General features: G+C 48.1%; 1 protein-coding gene across 1 annotated transcript in view; it reads right to left on the bottom strand.

Moving 5' to 3' along the window:
• The window catches only part of LOC102968017 (neuroblastoma breakpoint family member 6-like), a 32710-nt gene that overhangs the window by 7309 nt on the left and 2486 nt on the right, over nt 1-22915 (bottom strand). Inside the window, 14 exon segments of the mRNA XM_042993922.1 lie at nt 1202-1383; nt 2172-2223; nt 3300-3475; nt 4290-4341; nt 5399-5574; nt 6365-6416; nt 7417-7631; nt 8468-8540; nt 9567-9769; nt 14204-14300; nt 16557-16767; nt 16868-16915; nt 22654-22815; nt 22817-22903. Coding sequence (XP_042849856.1) covers nt 1202-1383; nt 2172-2223; nt 3300-3475; nt 4290-4341; nt 5399-5574; nt 6365-6416; nt 7417-7631; nt 8468-8540; nt 9567-9769; nt 14204-14300; nt 16557-16767; nt 16868-16915; nt 22654-22815; nt 22817-22903 — 1786 coding nt within the window.

The following is a 22915-nucleotide window of genomic DNA, read 5'->3' as shown; positions in this document are numbered from 1 at the left end:
AAAAAGAAGAGGGGGAGAATTTGGACTCAAGGCTTCAGATGCCTGTTTCTCCCTGGCTGGTCCCAGTGCAGGGAGGCTGGGGCAGGGCAGCCCTCCTGGGGCGGTGCTGCGGCAATCACAGCCCACACACACTGTTCCCACGTTCCCACCAGAACCTGCACCGGGGACGGGCTGTGCATAATGGAGAGGCGGCCTTCATTCATCTCCGCCCATCCTCATAGCCTCTCATGGCCCAGGCTTAATGCAAGGCCATGTCACACACATCACCCTCCTGAGACGCGTCTTAACCTGTCCCATCCCTGCCCCCATGGAAACCCAGACCTGGCTGTCAGTGTCTCTGACACAGAGCTCTGCAGGGTTACCGGGGTGCCAGGCAGCCAAGTGAAGAGCCACCATGGGACCCCTAGTGAGAACACAAATCGTCTGGGACCTCTCAGCCCTGATCGCTTTTCATGGAGCGTCTCCTGGAAACCTTGAGCTCCTGGAGGGGCTGGATGAGCCCTGGCTCTGCTCACACCACAAAGCGCACTGACAGGGTAGGAGCTGGCACTCCTGCAGGGTCAAAGGGGTCGTTGGGGCGTGGAGCAACTGTTCTCTTTGCATTTACGACTGTTTCAGATCATTTGGGTAGAACTGGGTGCTCTGGTACACAGGGAGGCGGGCGCCCCAGGAGAAACAACTAGCAGCTCAGCAACGATTTAACAGATGCAGCCAATGTGGAGCTGACCACAAACCTATGTGGAAAGCCAGGGAGTTTGTAGGAAGCCACACAAGAAATACATTTGGAAGCAGAATTGCACAAGTAGCAGAGGTGTCCTTTTGGAACAAAACAAAATCAGGAAAAAACAAAGGAGGACTGTCACCCAGCTGTCTCCGGGTAAGACAGCGGTGGCTGAGATTCTGAACCCTTTTTTCCATTTTCTCCATTTCTCCTCTCGAGCCTCACTTGGTACCAACAGCCTGCATGTTGGATGGGGCCGGGGGACAGAGGGCAGCCTGGGACAGAAGGAAGGAAAGGGCTCTGAGCCACAGGATGCCTTTTAAAGAGTGAATCCGAGAGCAGAGTTCAAACTGGTACGAGCCTACAGGGCCTGTTGGCAGGGATGCAACTCTCAGCCGATTCAGGTTGTTGAAGACACAGAGGACAGGCTTCCTGGGGCCCCAGCAGGAACTTCGTGCCCCCCACAAGAACAGGACTCACCATCTACATCCACGCCCAAGAAGACTTCCTCTTTATCAAAGGTGAATGAGGCACTCCTATAAGGCCTATAGGTGTCTGACAGGTCATGGCCAACGCAAGGAGTCAAATGACATTCCCCCACTGAGTCCTGTGGGACTTCATCCTCTGGGGCCACTGGCAGCTCCCTGCAGAGCCTGGTGTTGCTGGGAGGACGAGACATGCAGAAAGAAGGTTTAGTCAACATGCAGTGCCAGCTTGTTTTGAGGGCACGGCGGAAGGACTGGTCACAGAACACAAGCGGGATCCCCACAAAGGGAAATGAAGCAGTCTGCCTGCAGCTGAGGCCACAGTGTGGGTGCACCCAGGACAGGTGCGGGGGGGGGGCGGTGCGGGGACGGGCAGGTGCTCAGGGCATGGCCAGAGCGCCAGCTTATGGGGCAGGAGTCGGAACCACCCCAGGGCACAACAGTCATGACCCACAGCACACCAGAAGACGATAAAGCAGCATCAACACTTTGCCATACACTGTGTGGAGATTTACACAAAGCACCAAGAGAACCCCAGGCTAAGGCAGCATTGTAGACTCCTGGATATCTCGTGGGCCCAAGGCCGACGTGTCTAAATACTGAGACGTGAAAACTGCTTTCCTAAAACCATCCTTGCTGTGAATGCCCGCCAATGTAGTAAAGGCAACCGGCAGAGAGAGCTGTGCATCTTACGCAGGACCTAATACGAGGAGAGACCGGGAGAGTGCAAGGCATCCTGGGACTGCTTAGTCCACCTGCGTCAGTGGACTGCAGATACTCCATTTGAGAGGGATTAATAACGGGGCCTATGCAAGTACCACATGACACAGAGGACCTTGCTGAAGGACCACCTTGTGGGTGTCGGAAGGGATGAAATAGGTGCATTTAGCACTTTCTAGATTGGCCTAGATCTGAGATTCCCAGATGTCACCACTGAATTAAAGCCCATGATTCTTCAGAGTTACCTGGGGCATGTCGGGTCCTGGTCTTCTTCATCGCAAAGATCATTATGATTGTCTGCAAGTAAATACAGACCGGCCAGTCACATAAACAGAGCAGCACTTGGACATGAAAATTAAGTGTCCCACACAACTAGCACACGGGCACTAATGTCCTTAGTTGGGCAGCAGGGCATTGAGGGAAATAATCCAGGAGGCCTCACGAAGTGTCTTGGGAATGTGCCTTGGCTAGCTTTCCTAAAGCATCGGGCAGGATTTCCCTGATCTGGTAGAGCCCCATCTCAACAGTCTGTCTGCAGAGGTCAACCTCTGTTTTACCGCAGATTCTGGTGAACGGCTTACCTGCATTCTCAAAACTTACTGCGACCTTCTCTCACTAGCTTCCGTCATGACATACTCTAGGTGGCAGGGTTTTAGGGAATTTCTACAGAGGCCAGACTGATGCACGGAATCTGCAGACCCTCAAATCAAAGGAAATCTTTTGTCCGTGATCCCTTTTGCTACACAGGCACATGGGCCACGCACGGGGTGGGGCCATGCACGGGGTGGGCCCATGCCAGGGCTCAGCTATGCTTCAGGGAAACGTACAAGCAAGCTGACGGTAGAGGTGGTTATGTCCTGACACTCAGACGACGACTTAGGGAAGACAACCAACACAGAGGACACGGACACTGGGGACCAGAGCAGTGAAACCAGGGAAACAACAAACCCAAAGACATGGGTAAGGCTGACATCGTCTTGACAGGCACAAAACTTCAAGGAACATTGTTTGGGATGAAAGTGAGAGGATGGCAGTTGAGGAGAGACATTGTGTGGAAATCAGGAACAAGACAGACTCCTCTGCGTGTGCCTCACAGATGAGTGTGAGTTTGTCACACCCGCGCTGACCCCAATGTCCTGACTTGTGTCAGGGGCCACAGGCATGGCCTGAGATGAGGAACACAGGGCAGCGCCCTGATGCATCTGATGTCTGCGCTTAGAAGTCTATCCTAGAGCCTGACTCAGATCCATAGGTCTACGGGGCTGAAACACCTGGATAACAAATTCCAACATAAGCAGAGTAGGGATACCAAACTATGGGGTCGACCTGGGAGTTCAGTTGGAGCTTTATCACCTTCGCAGTGGAGGACTCACTAGCTACTTCCAGAGCAGGACAGACATCCAGATCCTCATATGAGTTGATGTTGGCCCTCCTGTGTGTCCAGGGGGAATCAGATGGGTCAGGAAGAGCTGAGTAAGTCAAATAGCATTCATCCAGTGAGTCCTGTTGGACATCCTGCTCTGCACTCTCCGGCAGCTCCCTGCCGAGCCTGGTGGGGAGTGGAGATCTGAAGATTAAAACAGGAAAAGTAGACACCACAGCATCTTACTGGTTTTCACGGGAAGCCGAGAAGTGTAGTCATAACGTAGGGGCAACCCCATTATTGACAGGGAAAACTATCCTCCTGTTTCAGGGGCACAGTGTGGATGCTATGGGGGCAGGAGAGGCAGAGAGGGAGAGACAGGGAGACACACACACACACAGAACAGAGGTGTTCAGGGCACTGGCCACAGAACCAACTTCTGTGCACCAAACTGAACTACTGTGGAATGGATGTCATGACTCACAGCACACATGGAGAATCCTAAACATGAGTTCAACCCTTTTGCATCAATTTTGTTGATATACATTCAGTGGCTAAGTGAACACATGTTAAAAGGCATCATCCACATGGAGAGGTTTGTGTCTTCAAGGACTCTTTCTCTTACTATCGTGACATCATGTGAGGTTTTTTTATTTTTTTGCAGTTATCCATTTGCTACAGCAGATCCTCACAGAGGTAACACCAGAGAGACAGAAGTAGACACGTCTGTCACTCTGGTATTTCCCAAAGGAGAGATCAGGGCAATACAGAGCACCTCAGGGAGTGACAATTCACCTACTTCAACTGACTGCCGGTTATCGAAATTGAGGGATCATTAAAGGAACTTATCCACATAATACATGAAGACACACGTCAGGGCCAAAAAAGATATTCTGAGACTGGAGAATGGATGAAATAGGTAAATTTGGCGGTTTCTGTTTTTCCTTTGAAATGTAGAGTTGAACCACTGAAATAACAACCCATGATTCTTCAGACTTACCTGGCGCATGTCAGGTCTTGGTCTGGTTCCTCCTCTTGATGGGTCTGATTTTCTGCAAATAAATACAGACGGGGCCAGTCACATTAAACAGATCCCTGCTTGCACATTAGTAACCCAGTGTTCGGTGCCACCCGGGGACTCAGCTATGCTCAATGAGAGCACAGGTTGAGTGAGAAGGATATTTCAGGGTGCCTCGGATAGTGTGACGACTGGCTTGATTTCCTGGCCTGAGCCATTGGGAGAAATTTGCTTTCTCCAAGAGATCATCATCACAATTTCCTCTGTTTTGAGTCTGTGCAAACACTTTCCGTTCTCTTTTTCACACAGATTCTGGGGACCTGGCCTCTCTACTTTCTAAAAGGATTACTGCAGTTTTCAGCCTTCTCTCGTGAGATACCTGGTTGGTGACGGCTTAGTGGAATTTATACACTGAGATGGAACAGAGAGCATGCAAGTACAAACCCTCAAATTAAAATGAGTCTTTGGAGCTACACAGAAACCTTGGCGCAATTCCTGTTGATGAGGGAATGCCAACGCACAGCTCTACTCCTGGAAACACGCAAACGAGCTAACAGTAGAGGCACGTAGGGTGGGTTTTCAGACGAGGCTTAGGAAGACAAGCCAAAGCAAAGAGATAGAGAATGAGGCTAAGAGCAGGAAAGCCAAGGTTACATCTTTAACCCTGGACAAGGATTCTGACTGACTGTGGCAGGCTTGGATTCTTAAAGGACCTGGCTCAGAGATGAAATGGGGAGCATGAAAGGTGAGAAGAGGCATTGCATCCAAGGTCTGACAGACACCTTCTATGGTCGTGTTGCTGAGGCGAGTTGTATTTGTCATGCCGCCCTTGGGTCCAATGACCTGACAGTGAAGCCCAGGGGACATGGGCATGTCCTGGGAGTAGGAAGGGAGAAGAGTTCCCTGACCCACATGATGTCTGTGCTTGAAACTCCATCCATCCTGGAGCCTGGCTCAGATCCAGATGTGTGTACAGGGCCTGCACACAGGGAGGAGCTCTCTCAGCACAGCACAGGTGTGGGGCACAAAGACCAGGAGATGTACGGGGCAGTCCAGCTGGAGCTTGATCACCCTGACAGCGGAGTACTCACTGGCCATTTCCAGAGCAGAAGAGACTTCCAGTTCCTCAGGGAAGAAGATGGCGGTGCTCCTGTAAGGCCAGTAGGAGTCAGACAGGTCAGGAAGAACCGAATATGTCCAATAGCGTTCATCCAGAGAGTCCCATGTGATTTCCTCCTCCACCACCTCTAGCAGCTGTCTACGGAACCTGAGGCGGGAGGAAGACTGAAGATTAACCGAAGAGGGATCTGAAACCGTATGTCCTGTCTGGCTTTGATGGAAGGCAAGAGGCATTTTCACAAAAGCAAAGAGAGTGCCTCATTAATGAGAGAAACAACTCTTCTCTTTGTGCGGGACAAGGTGTGTCTGTCACAGGGGCGGCAGACAGAAAGGACAGTAAGTGCTCTGTACACTGGCCACCTAGCAAGCTGATGAGGAAAGAGCCTGAATTAGCACCGTGCCATCCATTCCTGACTCAAACACACAGAGTCACAGGACAGCAGTGGCTCCCTCCCTTCCGTTCAAATGCCCTTGAGTCCTGCATGGAGTGGCCCAGTGCGTGCAGCTTCTGGGGCGGGCTACTGTCTCAGAATTCTCATGCCATGAAGGCCTGTCTCTCTCAATATCACGGCATGATGGCACATTTTCGTCTACGTACATTCTTGCTCTGAAATACGTGCCCACATGCTAAATCGAACGGGGCAGAAAGTACATTGCCTCTCTCTCTAAAGCTGGGGAGAATGAGTGAGTGCAGGACTCCCTGTGCCTTTAGCTCACCTGGGCCAGCTGACTGTGTGTTACTCAACTTGAGTCGTAATTAAGAAATGGGAGCAATACAAGTACCACAATGAAAACAGAAACCATTGTGAAAGCAGATAATTGGCCATTGACCGAATGGATAACATGGTTCTATCCAGCACTTTCTGCCTTTCCTTGCTTGGATCTGAGGTCTGCAGATGCCACCACTGATTTCCCAGCCCCCAAGTATTCAGAATTACCTGGGGGCATCTGACTCTCGCCCTTTCAGCCCCTGGTGACCAATTTGGTTGTCTGCAAATAAATGAAGAGAAAGAGTTCCATTAGGCAGATTCCCCTCCACAAATGCTCACTCCCATGTGCCGTGTAGCAGAGGACAGAAACAGAAGCACAGTCATAACAGGCAATTGTGAGAGAAATCATTCAGGAGGGATTCAGTAGGGCCCTGGAAAAAATCACCGGGATTGCCTTCTTGAGCCAGCCAATGTCCCTGATAAGACAGGTCATGATCACAGTATCCTAAGACACGTCGACACACACAGAAAACTTATCCCTTTTCCCAGAGATCTTGGGGAAGGACCTGGCTGCTTCCTAGAGCATTGCCGCCACATTCAGGCTTTTTCCATTTGAAACACTGCAGGCCAATGGTTTTCAGGAATCAGCCGTTGAGATTAAACTGACAACTGGAATCTACACCATCAAAGCAGAATAATCTTCAAAGCTGCAAAGCACCAGGGGCCGTTCATGGGGTCGGGAAGTTCCAGGGCCCTGCCTTGCTGCAGAGAAACATACAACGTATGATAGACGTAGTCCTGTCCTGGTTCTCAGCTGACTTGAGACAAGAAGAAAAGGAAGAGACAGACCAGGTAGAGACAGTGAACCTGGATCGTGACATTTCCTATGATATAGAAAAGGCTTCCATCAGCCTTCCAACAGCCTATATGGGTGGCCATATATTCAGAAACATGGTTCAAGGATGGAAATCAGAGCCTGGCAAGAGAGATAAGAGATTAATCCAAAATTTGGAGGTCTGATAGCCACCTCCTGTGCCAGGGGTAGAGAGGTATAGGAGTCTGGCAGGACCAGCTTGAGAGCAGCGATGGGCGGTGGCTCAGACATAAAAGTGCCATGGCTTAGACATGAATCGAACAAAGCTCACTGACTCATGGAATGTCTTTTTTCAAACTCAATCCTAGAGCCTGGATGGAAACTGTCTGTGAGTACATGGTCCACTTCTGCGGATTAAATCTCTTGGTCTACACAGGGTGTGTGCAACAAAGATTGTGGACACTACCTGGGGAACCGGGTGGAGTTTCATCCCCTTTGGAATGGGAGCATTCACAGGCTACATCCAGAGCAGAGCCGAATTCCTGTTCATCCGATGGGAATGTGCCATCCCTGCAAGGCTGGTAGCAGTCACGCCCTTCTTGGCCAATGGAAGGAGTCAAAACACATTCATTCAGCGTGTCCTGGAGGACTTCCTTCTTTTCAGCTTCCGGAAGCTCCATGCTGTGCCAGGTGGGGCAAGAACGACACAAGAGGAAACCAGGAGGATCAGACACCATGGCTTGCTACCTAGCTGGTGTTGATGGGAGGCAAGGGAGTGGTCGCAGAAAGGAAAGGGACCATAGCCTTGAGAGAGAAAAGGTTATCCTACAAGAGGCAGAGTGTGGCCAGGAAGGGGTGGGAGAGAAGCAACAACAGATAGATCCTCAGTCCACTGGCCACATAACGAGCAATGAGGAATGAGACTCGACCATCCCAGTATGGTACAGTCACCAGACGAAGGACAAATGGGAGTCCATGCCAGGGGCAACCGCCACGTGCCTGAGTCATGTTGAATTTAACATAGACTGATCAAGCGGTTACAGCTCTTGAGTCACTGTGCACTGCAGAAACTTGTGCCCTCCAGGCACTTTTCTATTAATAGTGTCACATGACACCCCAACCTTTTGGTTTTGGTTAGGTAATTCCGTGTTAATTTTGCCAGCTGTCTGTCTCTCAGTTCCTTTGCTGGTTACCTTCCTACCAGGGACCTTTGAGAACTGTGTAGAGATGCGTCTCCTCCTGGTGTTCATTTACAGGACAGAACGGGTATTTTGTGCGTACGGGGAATCCTAAGGCTGCTGAGTTCATCTGGGGCTCCCCCAGACAAGCAGCCCCGCGACAGCAGACTACCGAGGGAACAGGGCCATTTGCCGCTGAGGGAATTCAGTCACTACCATCTGCAGCTCTGCTGATCCCTGCATCTGCCACCTGGACTCTTGTGACCTCACCTACTGTTCTTTCTGAGTCCCTATCCTTTTTCACCCACACATTACCGGGTCCCCAGTATTCATTGTTACCTGGTGGTGAGGGATTCTTCTGCTTGTTCATCCTCCTCCTCCTCCTCCTCCTCCTCCTCATCATCATCATCTTCTGCAAAGAAATTCAGAAATCTCCCATGATGTGGAGCTCCCACATCACCACTATAAACACAGGGGCTTATATGCCCTAGCAACGTAATTATCTATGCATGACTAACTCTTGTTCTGAAGCTCCAGGGCACTGCCCTGGAGAACTGTTGTGGTATGGATTTCAGATCCAGCAGGGAGTGTCTCTGATTCGGGGGCTCACCATGACTGAGACTGGGCAAAAGTTTAAACTGTCTCTTGTCCAGATCCGTGGATGCCTGTCCAGTTTCGATCTGACTTCAGCGAACAGTGTCTTGCAGGTACCACAGTCATGCAACAGGTGCAGGCCCTGTATGCTCCCAGTGCTCACGTAGAGTCTCCTCCTTGCCCCGAGGACAGCACAATCACCCGGTCCCAAGTCCCTCCACATGTGGACTCATGGGTCCCCAAGTGGACGTCAGTGTTATGGACAGGCCGTCTGTATGAAGAGTGTTTTAGTCTAAATGACGTTCCACCTCCAAGGCCTACTACATCCAATACCTCATTCAACTCCACAAAGTCAGGGGCATTATTTTTCCTGAAGTGCATTCGTGAACTTTCTGCATGTGATCACCACAGCTATGACAGGTTACTTGATAGATAGATGAGGAGACAGTTATGAAGAAAGCGAAGATCACTCTCTCGCCCACAGTCAATAAAGACAGCTCCTGGGCGGGAGCCTGGAACTTCCCGCTTAGCTCAGGGCTCCCTGCACTGGAACAAGCTGCCTCCTTCCTCGTCCTCCCTTCTGGGCTCTGACACTGGTGGAGGCTGCCTCCTGCCCTAAAGGCAGTTCCCTCGGGGAGGACACAGATGGGTGGAGCACCGTGACCTCCACCCTGTGCACTTCTCCTCTCCTTTCCCACCTGCTAGTCCGGGTCCTCTGGTGGCCCTATGTGTCACATGGAAACCAAGACAGCGGCTGCCAACAATGTGAGGGGAGGCGGGAGATGTCTGGGGAGACCAGGACCTCGGAGCAGCTCAGTGCACTCAGGGCCTGTGGCCGCCTTACCGGGGCTGAGCTGGCGGGCAAGGCACTCTGCCAGCCTGTGTCCCTCCTGGATGCCCTGGCCTTGGGAACGCTCGGGGTCATCGTGGGTGAGGAGGTCCTTGAGGTGCTGATCGACTGGCTCAGAAACTTCTCTCCCTTCCCGTAACTTCTGCCACAACTGGGTCAGCTCTTCAGCCTGAGCTTTAATCAGGATATGATATTGCCTAAGGTGGGACATAGAGAAAATTTTAAAACACAGAGTTGAATAGATTCTCTAAGAGCTTTCACGGACGTTTCTGTGATTTTCCGCAAGGAGCCCTCAAGGCCACGTTCTGGCACGTGTGTGGGGCCCTGCCTGTGACACAGAAAGAAGAAGGTAAAACAAGGCTCCTCTGTGTCGGGGAGTCTCCTTGACCTCCTCTGCAGCTCCTTCTGTAAACAAAGCCAGGTGTCTTCCTCAACACCCGTCAGAGAGATGTCCCTTCAGGCCCTCCCTGCGGCACAGCCATTTCCTGTGAACCTACACGGTGTGCATCGTGCTGTGCATGGACCCAGCGCCAGCCACAGAAATGTGGACAGGACAGCTGGTGTGGACTACACAGGTCAGGAGAGCGGCAGGGTCAAGAGGACAGCATTGTCTGAAGGAAAACATGACCGACAAGCTGTCATCCCTCAGGAGGTGACTGTGTTACAGGCAAATGAGGTGGTGATCTCACAACAGTGTGAATGTGGCCAGTGCCACAAATTGTTCACTTGAATTTGGTGACTTTCAGCTCAATAAATGATATTTATTTGACACAGAGTGAATGATACATGGAAGCCAATGAAAATGAAACACGACAGGCCAAAACCTCTGGGATGCAGCAAAGGCGATCATAAGAGGGAAGCATATAGCAATCCAGGCCTTCGTAAAAGAGGAAGAAAAGTCTCAAATACACAACCTAACTTTACACCTAGAGGAGCTGGAAAAAGAACAGCAGATGAAGCCCAAAACCAGCAGAAGAAGGGAAATGATAAAGATGAGATCAGAAGTCAATGATATGGAAATAAAATAAAACGGAACACATCAACGAAACCAAGAGCTGGTTCTTTGAATGAATTAACATTATCGGTAAGTCCCTAGCCAGCCTTATCAAAAGAAAAAGGAAAGGGCCCAAATAAATAAACTCAGGAGTGAAAGTGAAGCGACCACAACCAACACTGCAGAAATACACACAAAAAAGAAGACATTATTATGAGCAATTATATGCCAACAAATGGCCCAAATCTGGAAGAAAAGGACAAATCCCTAGAAACATATAAACTCCCCAAACTGCAATAGGAGGAAATAGGAAATTTGAACAGATACATAACAAGTTGAGAAATTGAATCAGCAATAAAAAAACACCCAACAAACAAGAGTCCAGGGCCAGATGGTTCCCCAGGGGAATTGCACCTGACATTAAAGAAGGGTCCGTACCTATTCTCCTGAAGCTGTTTGAAATAGAAATGGGGGGAAAACTTCCAAACTCATCCTACAAGGCCAGCATTAACTTGACCCCAAAACCATCCAAATCCCCACTAAAAAGGAGACTTGCAGACCAATCTCCCTGATGAACACGGATGCAAAAATTCTCCACAAGATACTAGCCACCCATACCCAACAATACATTAAAAGAATTATTCACGGGGTGCCTGGGTGGCTCAGTCGGTTGAGCGTCCGACTTCAGCTCAGGTCATGATCTCAAGGTTCGTGAGTTTGGGCCCCCATCGGGCTCTGTGCAGACAGTCCAGAGCCTGGAGCCTGCTTCGGATTCTGGGTCTCCCTCTCTCTCTGCCCTTCCCCCACCTGCGCTCTGTCTCCCTCTGCCTCTCAAACATAAAGAGAAAATTAAAACACAAAAAAACAACAAAGAATTATTCACCACAATCAGGGGGGGATTTATTCCTGGGCCGCAAGGTTTGTGTTACTATCTGCGCATCAACCAACCTGATACATCACATGAATAAAAGAATGGATAAGAACCACATGATCCTCTCAATAGATGCAGGAAAAGTTTTTGACAAAATCCAGCATCCTTTCTTGAGAAAACCCTCAAGAAAGTAGGGATAGAAGGAACATACCTCAAGTTCATATATACCGATTACAAAAGACCCACAGCTAATATCACCTCAGTGGGGAAAAACTGAGGTCCCTAAGGTCAGGAACACGACAGAAGGTCCACTCTCACCACTGTTGTTGAACATAGCGTTGGAAGTCCTAGCCTCAGCAACCAGACAGCAAAAGAAATAAAAGGCATCCAAATCAGCAAGGAACAAGTCAAACTTTCACTCTTTGTAGACAACATGATACTCCACATGGAAAACCGGAAAGACTCCCCAAAACACTGCTAGAACTGATGCATGGATTCAGCAAATTCACTGGAATATGGTCAACGTACAGAAATTGCTTGCATTTCTGTATACCGATAATGAAGCAGCAGAAAGAGAAATCAAGGAACTGATCCCATTGACTAGGGTACTGAAAACCACAAAATACATGGGAATGAACCTACCAAACAGGTAAAAGATTTGCTGTAACTATAAAAAGCTGTAAACTGTAGAAAACTTATGAAAGAAATTGAAGACACACACACAAAAATGGAAAAACAATCCATGCTCCTGGATCTGAGGAACAAATATTGTTAAAATGTCATCACTGGGGCGCCTGGGAGGCTCAGTCGGTTAAGCATATGACTTCAGCCCAGGTCATGGTCCCGCGCGTCGTGGGTTCGAGCCCCACGTCGGGCTCTGTGCTGACCGCTCAGAGCCTGGAGCCTGCTTCAAATTCTGGATCTCTCTCTCTCTCTCTGTCCCTCCCCTGTTTGCACTCTGTCTCTCTGTCTCCCAAGAGAAAAGAAATACTAAAAAAAAAAAAAATGTTTTTAATCTGAATATTACCCAAAGCAATCTACAGAGTCAATGCAATTCCTATCAAAAGAACACCAGCATTCTTCACAGAGCTAGAACAAGTAATCCTTACATTTCTGGACTTCAAGTCATATTATAAAGCTGTAATCATCAAGACAGTATGGTATCAGCACAAATACAGACACAGAACCAGGGGACAGAAGAGAGAACTCAGAAATGGACCCACAAATCTATGGCCAAATAAGCTTCGACAACACATGAAAGATTATTCAGTGGGAAAAAGATGGTCTCTTTGGCAAATGGGGTTGGCAAAACTGGACAGAGACGTGTGGAAGAATGAACCTGGAGAACGTTCTTACACCGTACACAAAAATAAACTCAAAATGGATGAAAGACTTAAATGTAGGACAGGAAACCATCAAAATCCTGCAGGAGAAGACAGGTGGCAACCTCTTTGACCTTGGCCGCAGCAACTTGTTACTACACATGTCTCCTGAGGCAAACATGAACCACTGGGATCTCATCAAGATGAAAAGCTTCAACAAACAACAAGCTCAAAGGCAATCGAAGCAATGGGAGAAAATATTTACAAACAACATATCGGATAAAGAGTCAGTATTCAATATGTATAAAACAACCTCGATCAAACTCAAAACTCAACACCCAAGAAGCAAATGATCCCGTAAAGAATTGGGCAAAAGACAGAAACAGACACTTCTCCAAAGAAGACATCCAGATGGTAACAGACACACGAAAACTTGCTCAACATCATTCATCATCAGGGAAAAGGAAAGTAAAACCACAATGAGATACCACTCCTATCTGTCAGAATGGCTAAAATGAATAACAGATGGTGAGGATGTGCAGAAAGGGGACCACTTTGGCACTTTTGCTGGTAGAAATGCAAACTGGTGCAGCCACTCTGGAAAACAGTGCGGAGGTTCCTCAAGAAATTTAGAGAAGAGCTACCCTATAATCCGGCAATGGCACTACTAGGTAGTTATCCAAAGGACTCAAAAATGCTGATTCGAAGGGGCACCTGCACCCCAATGTTATAGTACTGTTATCAACAATAGCCAAAGGATGGAAAGAGCCCAGATGTCCATCGACGGATGAATGGATTGAGAAGACATGGTACATAAATTGATACAACGGAACATTACTTGGTGATGAAAAAGAATGGATCTGCCCTTTGCAACACTGTGGATGGAACTAGAGTGTATTATGCTAAGCCAAATAAGTCAATCAGAGAAAGATAAAGATCACATGATTTCACTCATATGTGGAATTTAAGACACAAACCAGATGCACCAGGGGAAAGGAAGGAAAATTAAGATAAAAACAGAGACAGAAGCAAACCATTAGAGAGAGACATTTAAATGCAAAGAATAACCTGAGACTTGCTGGAGGGGTTTTGGGTGGGAGATGGGCTAAATGGGTGATGGGCATTAGGGGGGCAGTTTTCGGGATGAGCACCTGGTGTCATTTGTAAGAGATGATACCCTAAAATCTCCTGCGGAAACCATTTATACACTATATGCGAACTCATTTGGATTTAAATAAATTAAAAAAAAAAAATACAAACATTGAGCGAGGCCCCGAATAATTGGAGTCCGCAATACACCAGGTACTGCTGTCTTCACTGTTTGACAGATGTGTGTGTGCACCTGTGTGCCAGGCAAGTTTCTGCCCTTCTCCTGGCCCAGACCTGTCGCTGACAGGAGTCAGAGATGCCTACGGCCTCCCACCAGCCACGGAGCCCTCCTTACCTGAGCTTCTCGGTCAAGGTCTCTGCCAACTTCCCCTGCTTACGCTGCAGCGTCTCCCCCAGCACGGATTCGATGATGTCTTTCAACTCTTCACACTCTGAGAACACAGACACCGGCCTCAGTGGACAAGCTACACGTGCCGCTGTGCTCGCTGCCTCCAGGGAGGGGGGCGGGGTGTACCCCAGGACAATGTAACCCCAGCATCGGGCTCTGCGCATCTCATTCCTCAGCCCCCCAGCTACACGGTATTTGATACCTCCCTGTTTTAGAGCTGAGGGAAGAGCAGCTCCAAGGCGTGGACAGGAACTAGACAAGGTGAATGACTGGGATTTGGCAGAATCAGAATCCACATCCCCTGACACTCACCCTGATCACGGCCACTCACCCGAGCTGGCAGCCTCTTAGGTAGGACACTAAGCAGGGACATGAAGTGAGGCCCTTAGGACCACAGGACTGACTCATGGTTCCCTTGAGTTGGATAATGAGCACATATCTCAAAGGCAAAAAGTTCACCCGCATACTCTTGTGTGCACTATAACGCGTAAGACCAGAAGGACCTGAAAGCGATACGGCCAAACACTAACAAAGCTTGTGGTATCAGAAGCAGCAGACGGGGTGGGGCGCCTGAGTGGCTCAGTCAGGCGAGCTTCGCCTTGGGCTCGGGTCATGACCTCGTGGTTCGTGAGTGCAAGCCCCCGCAGCAGGCTCACTGCTCTCAGCGCAGAGCCCACTTCTCGGATCCTGTGTCCCTCTCTCACTGCCCGTCCCCTCCACTCAAAGCAGCAGGTACTATGACAGCAGCAGGATCACAGAGGAGGAATGTGAGGCACAGAAATCGGGGCAGGGCAGCATGGCGGGGAGCACAGGAAGACTGGCCCAGAGCCAGACTGTGTTCCCTCCACCCCAAGCTCCTGGGTGATGTCTTCCTTCGTCGTCTTCACAGGTGGTTTCCCGCACTTGTGTCACGGTTATCAGGAAAGATGCAAAGAAAACTTTGCTTGTCCTTTCCCCAAAGCTCATCATCTCTTCACCTTGCTAAAGAGCCGCTTCCAACATTACTTTTCTCCCCATCAGTCATTTGTAATCCCACCTCCCCTTGTTTTATGGAAAACTCTTGGTAAGGAAACGGCAACAGTTCGGGCTCAGAGTCGTCAGGATTCCTTCCCATCGCCCCGCTGCACACATGCCCCTAACTCAGGATTCCTCCCGCCATGGCAGCCCCCTCTGAATGAACAGGCAGCTGGCCTCCCCATTCCGGGCTGACCGTGGGGGAGGGCCAGCTCCACACACTGGCTTGGGCGGTCACCGGGGCTGTGGTCTCCCCCGCTCACCCTCATTCTCACCGGGCCACTTGACTCCTGGCCAGGCCTGGCCCTGCTGGCCATCCTGCATCCTTGAAGGTTCCCCAGCTCAGGGAGAGACACAGGAGGGAGCACAGATTGTCTGATGGGCCTTGAAATGCCCTCTACCTCGCCACAGGGTGTCAATGGCTACCGAGGACTCAGGAAGCAGAGCCTGTGCCCACGAAGCATGGCTTCCCTCTCATCAGGGGAGTCACTGTCTGGACGGCATTCCTCATGGATACCGCAGTTTCAGGGAAAGCAGACCCATCTTCCAGCTCCTTGCAAGCTGGCCGTGTCTCCTGGTCCCCGCCCGCGCCCCGTGTGCACCATCAGCAAGTTTCCCCAGTGAAACAGCTCGCTGCTTTGCCATTGGAACCTCAGAGAAGTGGGACGTGATGGAGTTCATTAGTCCGAGACACGCAGGCCAACAGTGATGCAGGATGTGACACACACACATACACAGGATCCTGAGAGGACCAGGCATTTCCGGGTCTGCGTCAGGAATCAATCACTAGAAAGTTAACTGTAACCCCACACTGTACAGCACTGCAAACCAACCTGGAGAAACTGCTAGTCTCGTTTTCCCCATTCTTCCCATCCTCGGCAAAATGAGGGTAAGACACCCACTTCCACTGGGTCCCCCGGGAGCTTTAGTCTGTTAAGCGTCCAACTCTTGATTTTGGCTCAGAACATGATCTCGCATTCCTGAGATCGAGCCCCACGTCAGCCTCTGTGCTGACAGCACCGAGCCTGCTTGGGATCCTCTATCTCCCACTCTCCCTGCTCCACCCCGACTAACACTGTCTCTCTCAAAACCAACAAACATACATTAAGAAATACCCACTGCTACTTTTCCTGGATTGTGGTCACAATGGAATTGATCGTGACGATGGAAATAGAGAAGACAAAGTCCGGAGAGGGCTTTCGTTTTCTCTCCACACAAAGCCAATTCCTGTCTCCAGGAATACAGACAGTCATCACTTTGGTGACCCTGACCTTGTAGGACTTACTATATTTCTGCAGCTGGTTGGCCAGGGAGTAGGCAGTAGCTTCGGATACAAGGAATTTCTCTCTGAGGTCTCGGAAGTCCTGCTGGCTTGCTTCCAGCTTGGATTGAAGCTCCTGGTTGAGCTCCAGGAGGCTCATTTCTGTCCCTGGATCAGACACCGGGTCAAGAGGTGCTGCCATGGTGACATGTGGCAGAAGAGGTAGAGCTGGGGACTGGGGAGAAGAAACCAAACACATGACGGGTTAAAAACAAGTGAAATCAAGTAGGTTCAATCAGGACTGAGGGGCGAGGATACAGCAATTCTTTACTTACTATTGGGAACAACTTGAACAACACCCCACAGCACTGGAGAGTCAGCAGCTACAAAAAAGAAGGTTTGAGATGCCAGAGTCGAGAGCCCGAGGCACTGCCTGTAGCTCAGACTCCAACCGGAATGACAGACCGAGCACCCGGCACGCCAGGTGACGGTCTGCAGTTGCAATAACAGAATTGGAACGCGGGGGGTGTCATGGAACCTTGGGAGCCACTGCCTTCCAGGTGCCAAGGCTACGCGGATACCCAAGGCTGCCTAGTCTCCCCTGAAGGTCAATACTGATGGGGACCACCCCTCAGTGGCCACTCTCAGTAGTTGTCTACCCTTGTGCTAATACCACAGATCCCATATCTCTCTCTGTCTGTCTCTGTTTTAAGTTTATTTATTTATTTTGAGAGAAAGCACGAGCACGTGAGCGGGATGGGGTGGAGGGAGTGGGAGAGAGAGAGAATCCCAAGCAGACTCTGTGCTATCTGCACAGTACCGTACAGGAGGCTTGATCTCATGAACCGTGAGATCATGACCTGAGCCAAAATCAAGAATCAGACACTCAACCCAATGAGCCACCCAGGTGCCACAGACCCCATCTCTTTCCAAACACATCTCAGCATCGTTCTCACTGTTCATTCTTGTGTGTGCATAAAAACATCAAGGCAGAAATAGTTTCCCAAGTTTTACTAAAGGGCTGTCATCAAGCCACCCCACTTCTCTTTAAGGTCAAACAGACCTTCAGGCTTTTCCAGTGAGTGAAAGATTCCAAAGGCTTAGACTGTCATGATGTTCTTCTCTGGGTCTCTCTAGTTTGTCCTCTATCCATTAAAAAGTGTAAGACAGGAGTCAGGGTATAATACTAAGTGAATAAATATTTACTTGAGAAAAATATTTTGTCCCAACTCTCACTGTTCTTCTGGCTGTTTTCCTGTGTTATGAGGCTTTCTTATCCCCTCTTGGGGCACCATTTTGGCTTTCCATTAAACTGATGTTGGATATCCTTATATCCTCGATTCCTTCTCTATGTGTGAGTTGTTTTTTTTTGTTGTTTTTATAATGTCACTAAACAACCATCTTTCATGCTTGTCACTTACGGATTTCATGTGTCTCTCACAAGATCTCTTTCGAACTGTCAAAATGTTAATTTATACGTATGTCCTTGAATACATGTAGTGACCACCTACTTTGGAAACATCTATAAACTTGATGCTATTTGATTACGTTCATTTAGCCTACCCTCATATTTAATAGAACGGAGGTTAACAAACCCTCAGTTTGCTCTCTATACTTAAGAGTCTGTTTCATGGTTTGCCTCTCTCTTTACCAACCGCCCATTGTTCATCTATTGGGTTTCTTAAATTCCACAGATGAGTGAAATCATATGATACGTGTCCTTCTCTGGCTGACTGACTTCACTTAGCATAATACACTCTCGCTCCATCCACGTCATTGCTAGAACTGATACACGAATTCAGTAAAGTCCCAGGACACAAAATCAACGTACAGAAATCTCTTGCGTTCCCACACATCAATAATGAAGCACCACAAAGAGAAATCGAGGAGTTGAAACCATGTACAATTGCACCTAAAACCATAAGATACTTAGGAATGAACCCAACCAAAGACGTAAAAGATCTGCACTCTGAAAACTAGAGAACCCTTACGAAAGGCACTGAAGAGGGCAGAAAGAAATGGAAAAACTTCCCATGCTCATGGATTAGAAGAACAGATGTCGTTAAAATGTTGATACTAACCAAAGCAATCCACACATTGACTGCAATCCCTATCAAAATACCACCAACCTTTTCCACAGAGCTACAACAAGCAATCCTCAACTTTGTATGCAACCAGAAAAGACCCCAAAGAGCCAAAGGAATCTTGGATGGCCTCGAAAGCCAACCTTGTACCCCACATCAAAGCGACTGACAGTACTTTTGCTGGAATACGTCTCAGTGTTTATTGCTCTAGAGTGACTTTCCTAAGGCAGCAACATGCCATTCTAATCTTATTTGAACTTGTCATTCTCACTCTCCTGTTTTTCATGAAATTATACTTTTTAGTGTTTGTTCTGTTGAATCGCTTTGGGTTTCTCCTCAAGACATTCTTATTGTGATGTTCATGTTCAATATTTGTTACCGATCTCCTGTCATTTGTTATTCTCTTTTCGGCTCGGTCATCTCTCTCTTTTTCAATTCTAACAGTTCTTTATTGGGGTCGAATTGACCTAGAGCAAAACGCACAAACCGCAAGCACACAGCTCAATGAATTTAACGTACGTATGCATCCTGTCACCACCCAGATCGAGATATAGAACACTTTCGTCCGTGGCGCAAAGTTCTCTTCTGCTCCTTGCCAGTCAATACCCATTTCCAAACACAAACACACTCTGAATTCTCACCCTAGACGACTTTTGCTTGTTCTTACACTTCATATAACTGCAATGATGTCGTATGTTCTCCTATGTTCTGTGTTCTCTCACTCGGTGTCTGGTTTTGAGATATCGTCCTGATTAGCTGTGTGTCAGCCATTGGTGCTGATGCTGCCGAGAAATACTCTGCTTGGGGATTATAGCACAATTTGACTATCCGTGTTCCTGCTGGACAGATCTAGTTTTGGTTATCACACACAGAGTAAGGACAAATAATCATGTACAAACTGTGTTTGTGCAGACACCCACTGGTTCCTCCCAGGTACACATCCTAGGAATAAAATGCTTGGGGAAAGCAGAGAAACTGACACAGACTTTTGCAAAGGCTTTGTCTCCTTCTAGATTTCCGCCCAAAGATAGGCAGTCCCAGTTTCTCTACATTCCCACATACCTGGTATTCTCGGTCCTTTTGATTTTAGCCATTCTGCTAGCTGTTAGTGCTCGGTTTAGTTTTCGAATGCTCTTGGTCATTTGGGTATCTTCTTTTATGAAGCTCCTTTTGAGATCTTTTCCTCATCAATAAGCTCGGTTGTCTGTAATTTTCTTTGTGATGTGTGTAAGTTCTTTCTGTATTTTGGATAAGGTCGTTGCCATATATGAGGTATTGCAAGGAATTATTCCTGGACTGTGGATTGTGTTTTCACTGTGTATTTTATGATGACTTTTTAAATTTTACATATTTTGAGAGGGGGAGGGGCAGACAGAGAGGGAGAGGGTGTGTCTTTTCACTTTTTAAATAGTGATTTATGATCAACGAAGGATTTAATACTTTATGAAATCCAGGTTTTTATACTTTTTTTCTAAGTTCTTTATGTTGATGGAGAAAGTGAGTACGGGAGGGGCAGAGAGAGAGGGGGAGGGAGAGAGATTCCCTGGCAGGCTCCACGCTGTCAGGATGGAGCCCAATGCCTCCGGGGCTCAAACCCATGAAGCATGAGATCATGACCTGAGCCAGAATCCAGTGCTGGACGGGGACCCGACCAAGCCATCCAGGCACCCTTCCACATACATTTTAGAATTAGTTGGTAACTTCCCCCCAAAATGCCTACTCCAATAGGAATCAGGGTAATATTGATTTGGTATTCCAACAAGATTGGATCTTCTCATCTGTGAAGGTGCTGTATACACTTTTATATGTATCTAGATCTCCTTTAATTTCTGTCAGCAATAGTTGTCTGGAGTCTTCCTTATATGTGTTCTTATGCATTTAATGATTGTGTGGATGTGAATCTCTATTATGTTTATTGAGTTTAATTTTTATTGTTTTTAAATTTCAGTTTCTAAATGCTCACGGTTGGTATGGAGAAATACACTAGATTATCACACGAATGCTACCGAGGGATACTTTGGGTACGTTAGATGGCATTTTGAAAGTGAACCATGTGGGGTATGGGTGGCCCAGTTAGTTAAGCATCTGACTCTCTGGACTTTGTCTCAGGCCATGATCTCACGGCTAGTGATTCAAGCCCACACATCGGGTGCTGTGCTGACAGTGTGGAACCTGCTTGGGATTATCTTGCTCTCCCTCTCTCTCTCCCCCTTCCCTGCTCAATCTCAGAATAAATAAATAAACATTAAAACAGTAAATAAGGCGTACAATTAAATGCACAGCAAAATCAAACTCCAGCTACCATCAAGACACGGCATTTCTTCCAGCTCACAACTTCCCTTGTGGCCCTTTGCAGTCCATCACTGTCTCCGCCTCAGCCCCACGCAACCACTGACCCTACAGGTGGGTTTGCATTTTTTAACAACTCTAGGTAGGTGGAACGCTTTGGTGCCTACATTCCTTGGTGCAGCATAAGGATTCTGAAATCCATCCATATTACTGCGCGTATCGCCAGTTCGTGCTTTTTTATCGCTAAGTAGTATTCCTCCGAACGGCTACATCCTGTCGATTTATACAGTCACCTACTAGTGGCCTCTGTGTGGTCTCCAGGGTTTAGCCACTGTGAAGAAAGCGATGGGGAGTATTCATGTACAGATCGGTGTGTACCACAAGTGTTGGAAACTTCTAGTGACTTCACATCCTCACCACATATATTTCCGGTCTTCTTCATTTTAACCCATGGCGATGGACGTGTAACGCTAACTCACGGTAGCATTAACTTGTGTTCCTCCTGATGACTGAGTGTGTTCCGGAAAACTGACCTCCGTGCTTTGGAGCCAAAATATACCACAAAGACAGAGTCTGAGATAAGGAGGAACACTAACAGCTTTCTTGCTTTCCCAGGCAAAGAGGACGACAGCAGGCTAAGGCCTTCAAAAACTGCCAGCTCCTGCCCCTGGAGGAAGGGGTCGGGGGTCTTATCGGGAAAATCAAGGTGTAGCCAGTAGTGACAGCAACTGTGTACATGCCGCTACCCTCCTTCCTCATGTCCTGGGGTGTACCTGCTTCCTGATACAGAAGGCTAAGAAGGGAGGAGGGGAGCTTTGCAGAAGACAAGGAAAAGGTTACTTAGTTTAAAATCGAACCTGCGAAAACATCAGTGAAGCCATTTTGATTTTTCTTCAACTTTATGCCTTTAAGTGGTTTCCAGCGGAGCATCTTTTCAAGTGCTTTTTGGCCATGTGTATATCTTGTTTTGTGAGGTATTTCTTCTTCGAGACTTTTGACCAGGAGCGCCTGGGTGGCTCAGCTGGTTAAGTGTCCGACTGGTGATTTTGGTTCTGGTCATGCTCCCACAGTTCCTGAGATCGAGCCCCACTTCAGGGTTTGTGCTCACTGTGTGGAGCCTGCTTGGGATTCTGTCTCCCTCTGTCTCTGACCCTTGCCTGCTTGCTCTCTATAGTCCTCTCAGAATAGATAAAAATAAACTTAAAAGACTCTTGACCAATTCTCTTCTTGCACTGTCTTATCACACAAAATACGTGTCAGAACAGTACACTGAACACTACACAGCATTACCTTGAGAAATTAATGAACTAAACACATGGAGAGGTAAAATTTGCTGTGGATTGGAAGACCTCAATATGGTTTACATGTCAATTCTTCCCAAATTGACCTACAGATCTGATACAAGGCCAATCAAAATTCCAGCAGACATGCTAGTAAACATTTCTAAGCTGATCCAACACTTCATATGGAAATGGAAAGGATCTTGAATTATCAAAGTGATTTTAAAAAGAAGAATGGTGGATGACTCAAGTGCCTAATCCAGAATGGCCATACGCATCTTTTACGCAATTTTGGAGTGATGTATCCTATTATTATTCAGTTGTAAGAGTTTCTGTACGTGGTCACTGAAGCTTGGAAGTTGCTCTACTCCCTTTGTACGTGAATTCCTTGTTCTAAAATTGGGCCAATATTTATATTAGTTTTTATGTGGCGAGAGAATATGGAAGACCAGAAAGCATTTAACTTACCAGAGAGGAAGACAGATCATCACTGGTCATTATGGAGAGGATGACCCTATGAGATTTAGTGAAGTTGCCTCTGTTTCCCCAGCTGGCCAAGACATAGTGGGTAGTAGCTACAGATGCTAGCCGTTTCCTCTGGAGACCTTGGCAGTGTTGACTGGTTGGAGCCACCATGGACCCCGGGTGTCAGTCGTGTCCTAAAAGGCTGAAATCTGGCTGAGGCTCCAGGGCTGTTGGGCCTAGGCAGGTCACCCAGCTGTTGGAAAAC

Source organism: Panthera tigris, chromosome C1 (genome assembly GCF_018350195.1).
Source record: "Panthera tigris isolate Pti1 chromosome C1, P.tigris_Pti1_mat1.1, whole genome shotgun sequence".
Taxonomy (NCBI): Eukaryota; Metazoa; Chordata; class Mammalia; order Carnivora; family Felidae; genus Panthera; species Panthera tigris.
Note: the sequence above shows the minus strand (reverse complement) of the source record. Positions and strands in the feature narration are given on the sequence as shown.